At 48.2% G+C, this 6,000-nt stretch overlaps 1 protein-coding gene across 1 annotated transcript in view; it reads left to right on the top strand.

The window, feature by feature from the left end:
• The first annotated feature begins 478 nt into the window (after positions 1-478).
• The window catches only part of CRKL (CRK like proto-oncogene, adaptor protein), a 36,285-nt gene continuing 30,763 nt past the window's right edge, over positions 479-6,000 (top strand). The window contains exon 1 of the mRNA XM_004442369.3: positions 479-1,296. Coding sequence (XP_004442426.1) covers positions 986-1,296 — 311 coding nt within the window. The 5' untranslated portion in view covers positions 479-985. The remainder of the gene's footprint in view (positions 1,297-6,000) is intronic.

Here is a 6,000-nt window from a genome sequence, read left to right as displayed (position 1 = left end):
CCATCTGCCGGTCACCTAAGCCCCCGCGGTCTCCTTCCTGAGCCACCTCGACCCATCGGGGCCTGTCCGCCCGTCGGTCTCCGTTAGTGCGGGTCCCCTTGGGCCCCTCGGCCGGCCAGGTCACCTCAGTGCCACGCCTCCCAGGCCGCAGATTAGGCCTGCACGTTACGCTTTGTTCCCAGAGCAGGTTTTCGAAAAGCCGCTCCCTCTCGAGTCCAGCTGTTTTCCTGCCAGCTCAAGGAGACCCGGCAGCGGCAGCGCCCCCGGCGGCACACCGCCGTCCAGGAAGGGAGTGCCCGCCTCCGCGACCTCCGCCTCCGCCTCCTCCCGGAACGCGGGAGCGGGCGAGAGCCGCGCACGCCCGGACGGTCACCACCGCGCTCCTGATTGGCTGCGCTGCTTGACGTCACGGGGAGGGCCCCGGCGGCAGCTGGGAGCCGGGGGCTGCGCGTGCGCAGACGGAGCGTGCTGACCAGAGGGGGAGGTGGCCGGGTGCTTCTCCCGCGTCCGCCATTTTGTTGCTGTGGCTGTTGGGAACGGGCTGGGCAAAACCGCCCCGGAGGCGCGACTCTCCCTGGAGTTTAGTGCTTGGAGTGGCGGCGGAGGTCGGTGCAGAGCCGTAGGGGCGCGAGGCCGGCGCGTTCCAGGCCAGAAGTGACTGGAGCGCACCCCTGGTACGCTGGGCAGCCCGAGACCCCGGGGCGGCCTCCGCTGCGGCTCGGCTTCGCCCGCCCCGACCCCGGGCTCTGCCCCGCATTCCCCGAGCCGGCTCCCTCCGTGAGGCGACCCCGGAGCAGGCGGGCGGCGGCGGCGGGGGATGCTGCGGGCCCGGAGCCGAGAGGAAGGTGCTGGCTCGGCCTTGTAAGCGCGCCTCGAGGTGTGTCGAGGCCCTTCTTCGGCCCCAAAGCCGTTTGTCGGGCAGAGGCGACCAGAGCAGGCGAGAGCAGCCGCGCCCCGACCCGCCGCAGGGCCCCGTTCCGACACCATGTCCTCCGCCAGGTTCGACTCCTCAGACCGCTCCGCCTGGTACATGGGGCCGGTGTCGCGCCAAGAGGCACAGACCCGGCTCCAAGGTCAGCGCCACGGCGTGTTCCTGGTCCGCGACTCCTCCACCTGCCCCGGGGACTATGTGCTGTCCGTGTCCGAGAACTCGCGGGTCTCCCACTACATCATCAACTCGCTGCCCAACCGCCGTTTTAAGATCGGGGACCAGGAGTTTGACCACTTGCCCGCCCTGCTGGAGTTCTACAAGATCCATTACCTGGACACCACCACCCTCATCGAGCCCGCGCCCAGGTAGGCGCGCAGCCCACCCCGACCGCGGAGGAGGGTCGAGAAGGGCCGGGTTGGTTCGCTTGGGGTCGATCGAAGAGGGGGCGGGGGTGTGACTGAACCTATTTGTCCCCATTCTGAACCAAATTATTTTCCAGAAGGCATTCCGAACGGAAGGCTACTGTCAGGATCTGGGTCACTGGGTGAGGGGATGCGTTTTAAACGTGCTTAACGGCGATTGCATAGTTAAAATGTACGCTTTTTGTTTTTCGTCGCGTTCTTTATTTGGTTATCATAATAAAGCAGGGTGATGGTGGTGGTGTTTTTGGGCTATAGACTTTGAGAATCTGAAGATAGCCGTGGCATCCCCCTCCCCCCAAAAATGCACGTACGCACAAGTGTGCACAGCATTCAAGGTTCTTGGACTCCCTGCAGATGTGTGCACTCCAGGTTACTGCAGATCAAGAACCCTTGGACTGCAGCCTTTGGAATAGTCGGCAAATGAAAATGCTTTAGCGTTTAAAAACAGAAACCTTTAACTCAAATTTCAACTATATATTGATACCTTGATGCCAAGTTTGAAATAAGCCAGACACCTGTTTTATAATGTATTAATTACAAAATTTTAAAAGAAGGTGCATTGGCTTCAGCGGGAACATTTTTTTGAATTTTTATTTTATAGTTTCCTCCCAAGATGGACCATTAATAGGCTAGAAATTAATTTGGTTAAATTCCAAGGAGGAGTAAGGCTAAGATGTTACTTACTAAGGGAAATTTTTGAATGACAGTTATCTTAATTCTATTCTCTTTTGTAAGTAAAATGCATTTTTTATTTGATTATTTGCTTTAATTTGTCTTAATCAGTATTCTGTCAGAGGTTTCTTTTATTTAAATTGTGCCAAATTTGAGCTGAAGAAATTGCCTAGAATTTTAAAAATAAAAAGTATTTCATTGCCTAATTTGTTTCTTAAGCATCTATTTAAATGGAGAGGATGCTAATAGAGATGTTTCAGAATGAGATGTTTCTGACTTTATAGATTTTGCTGACAAGATATAACTCTGAACTTTAAACATTGAAAGCTATTATAATTAATTATGAAGCGCCCACTGGATGCCTAAGTGTTGCTTCTGTGGAATAGATATAGAGAGGAAACAAAACCATGATATTATAATGACTGTACTAGATTAACTACTGAACTAAATGGACTTTAAAAAGTGGGAGAAAGTGATTATAAATCAAATACTGTATAACAAAGATGTAGACCCCAGGAATCTGATTGGTGAAACCTCCAGGTCCCCAAAGATGCTGGTAATTGGAGTCAACTTTGAGCACAATATAATTCCAATATAAGGGCTTGGGGAGAATCTTAGAACCCACTGTAATGAGATTTTTAATGTGTTTAAGTAAATTACTTTACTAACTTGCGGTGGTGAATGATGTCATTAATTTCAGGCATTTATTAAGCCATGTTATGTGCAGGGTATTGTGCTTTCTTTGAGGTGACAGGTACTGTAATACAGCTGTCTCAACAAGTATGAGTAAATGGCTTGATCCCCTTCTAGAAGGAGAAAAAGGGAGATGCTGCAGTGGCTTCCCAGTACCCACAAGAACGAATCCAAATTTTCCATACACTGGTCTTCCCAGGTAGCAGGCGGAACTTTCTGTCTTTGATGCGTGTCCTCGCTCCCTCTCATCCTTCCTTTACTGCAGCCTCACGAAGGCCACTCACTCAGTCCCTGGTAGCCATCCCTACACACCTCCTCACAGCTTTGTACCTTTACTCAGGCTGTTGGCTCTTCATTGACAGCGTTAACGCCACTCCACTCCTGACCAGTGAAATCCTACCTGTTGTTCCAGGCCCCTCACAAATAATAGGGCCTTTCCCTGACCCTCCCCCTCACATTCAGCTATAATTGTTTCTCCTTCTCTGTGCCTTCTGCCCGAGGCATGTGGCTGTAATTTACTTTTTAATTTTCCCTGATATCTTGGAGGGTGATCACAATGCTGGTTGAATTAGATCCTGACTTGATTTGCTTTGTTATACTGCGTCTTTGGGTTGCATCTGAATTAATGGATTTGGAGTTAATGGATTTGAATTTCAGGAAAGCCTGAGATTCATGGATTTGGTTTGAAATGTTTTTAGCCTTTGTAGAAAACTAGAGGCTAGTAAAGCCTTGGCCAAATGCAAAAATCAGTATAATGCTTCTTCACACCCCAAACAGGATCAATTAAGTGGTTTAGCTTTAAAAAGTTTCATGCTGGGCCGGGGCCATGGCTTAGCGGTTAAGTGCGTGCGCTCCGCACTCCGCTGCTGGCGGCCCGGGTTCGGATCCCGGGCGCGCACCGATGCACCGCTTCTCCGGCCATGCTGAGGCCCCGTCCCACATACAGCAACTAGAAGGATGTGCAGCTATGACATACAACTATCTACTGGGGCTTTGGGGGAAAAAATAAAAGTTTCATGCCCCTTGGCTAGTAGTTCCTTTTGCTTATCGAAAAGTCAGAATTTAAGAACTGGTGCTTGTTTTGTTCTGTCTGATCTTTTTTATTGCACTCTTCCTTAACTTTTAATTTTATATTTTATTAAAATACTTTGGGGGCCGGCCCGGTGGCGCAAGCGGTTAAGTGCACGCGCTCCGTTGTGGCGGCCTGGGGTTCGCCGGTTCAGATCCTGGGCGCGCACCGACGCACCGCTTGTGAAGCCATGCTGTGGCGGCAGCCCATATAAAGTAGAGGAAGATGGGCATGGATGTTAGCCCAGGGCCAGTCTTCCTCAACAACAAAAAAAAGAGGAGGATTGGGAGATGTTAGCTCAGGGCCGATCTTCCTCACAAACAAAAAAAGATTAGAGGAGAATTATATCCCAGTGATAGGTACTAGGAAAGATGGGTGACAGACATATTTTCTCCGTCATGGAACTTATATTTTAGTGAAGGAGGCAGACTAAAAAGTAGAAAAAAAATACTTATAAGATTAATAAATGCTATGAAAGAAATAAACCTAGCCTGAGAGAATATAATAGAAGGGACCTACCTGAGGTGGTGTGGTCAGAGAAAGCATGAAACTACCTAAGGGTAGAGAAGAAGCAAGCCTTGGGAAGGCTTGTGCTAAAAGGAGGGTAAGAGCCTTACAAGCATAGGGAGGAGCTTACACAAAGTCCTGAGGTGAGAAAGACAGTCTTTGTTGGGAGTGTGGTTCTTAAAGAAGTGGCTCATATAAGAAGAGTTTGGAGATATGATGGTCAAGGCAAAGAAATGGGATTTTATTTAAAGTGCAGTGGGTGCTGTGGAAGGAGTTTGAAGCAGGGGAGTGACCTGGGACTGTTACTATAATCCAGGTGTAAAATGATGACTGATGACATGTGTGTCATAGGTCATATAGATATCATATATAGTGACAGAGCTATGGCTTGGAGGTGCCTATTTTGATGTTTCTGATGGGGGAGGGAATGATGGGAGAAGAGAAAGGAAGAAACAAAGATGACTTGGTATATTTGTAACTTTTGAGTCCTGTAGGTTTATCTTATTAATTGCTTTCTGTATTTGTGGTATTCCTGTAGTGGATTTTAAATTTAACCCCCAAGAAGTATCGTGTCAGGTGGCTTTTTGTTGATTTTGAATGACCCTAAAGGATTCTCTTTCTGCATGTGTGTGTAATTTTTATATTACAAATAATTTGATAAACAGAAATCCTGTGGTGGTTTTCACCTCCATTTTATTTGAGTATAAACATTGTTAAGATTCTGTTTATTAAGTTACTTTTGTGTGTGTGTGTGTGTGTGTGTGTGAGGAAGATCAGCCCTGTGCTAACATCTGCCAATCCTCCTCTTTTTCCTGAGGAAGACTGGCCCTGGGCTAACATCTGTGCCCATGTTCCTCCACTTTATATGGGACACCGCCACAGCATGGCTTGACAAGCGGTGCATCGGTGCGTGCCTGGGATCTGAACCGGCGAACCCTGGGCCACCGTAGCGGAGCGCGCGCACTTAACTGCTTGCGCCACCCGGCCGGCCCCTTATTAAGTTACGTTTAGTATTCAGGTAAGCCCCAGTGTTTTTATTTGATAGAGCCTATTTCCAGTTTAACAACAGAAGGTTTCAGAAGGTTTCTGAGTGGATCGTTTAGATATGAAATATGTTTTCCCATGGTTTTGAAACTTGGAAAGGGTGTTTTGCGTAGCTTGCTTTGCTTATAAAATTTTCTGGTTCTAGCTTATGGAGTTATGTAAAGGCTAGGAGAAAACTTATGAGAAGTAAAAATTTTAAAACTGAGACAAGGTGACCCTTAGAGAAAATCTTGTTTTTTACTCAACAGACTTAGCACATCCCATGTACCTGGTAATATGGATCTAACATTGAATCAGCAGTCCCTGTCATGCTCTTGGGGAGCTTACTGGTTACTGAGATTTTTTAAAAGGCTGTTTCCATGCTATCTAATACGATAAAGTAGTGTGGGAGAAGGGAGAAAGGATGCTCCGCCTAACCTCAGCGCCCAGAGGAGGACCTTCACACTTGTGAAACAGAAACCAAGCCCTCCATGGACTAGAGGATATCACAGGCAGCACAGTCACACCTCCTCCCACATCCCCTGTGCCAAATATTTAAGGGAACTCAAATCTGGACTTTTATACTTAGGAGTAGGGGAGAAGGATTACCAGTAATTTTGATTAGCATAGAATTCAGCACCATAAATAGACCTTTGCCTTTCTTTCTTTCTTTCTTTCTTTTT

Source organism: Ceratotherium simum, chromosome 35, assembly GCF_057802395.1.
Source record: "Ceratotherium simum simum isolate JZ-2026a chromosome 35, ASM5780239v1, whole genome shotgun sequence".
NCBI lineage: Eukaryota > Metazoa > Chordata > Mammalia > Perissodactyla > Rhinocerotidae > Ceratotherium > Ceratotherium simum.
The sequence above is the reverse complement of the archived record's forward strand: the minus strand, read 5'-3'. Positions and strand labels throughout refer to the sequence as shown.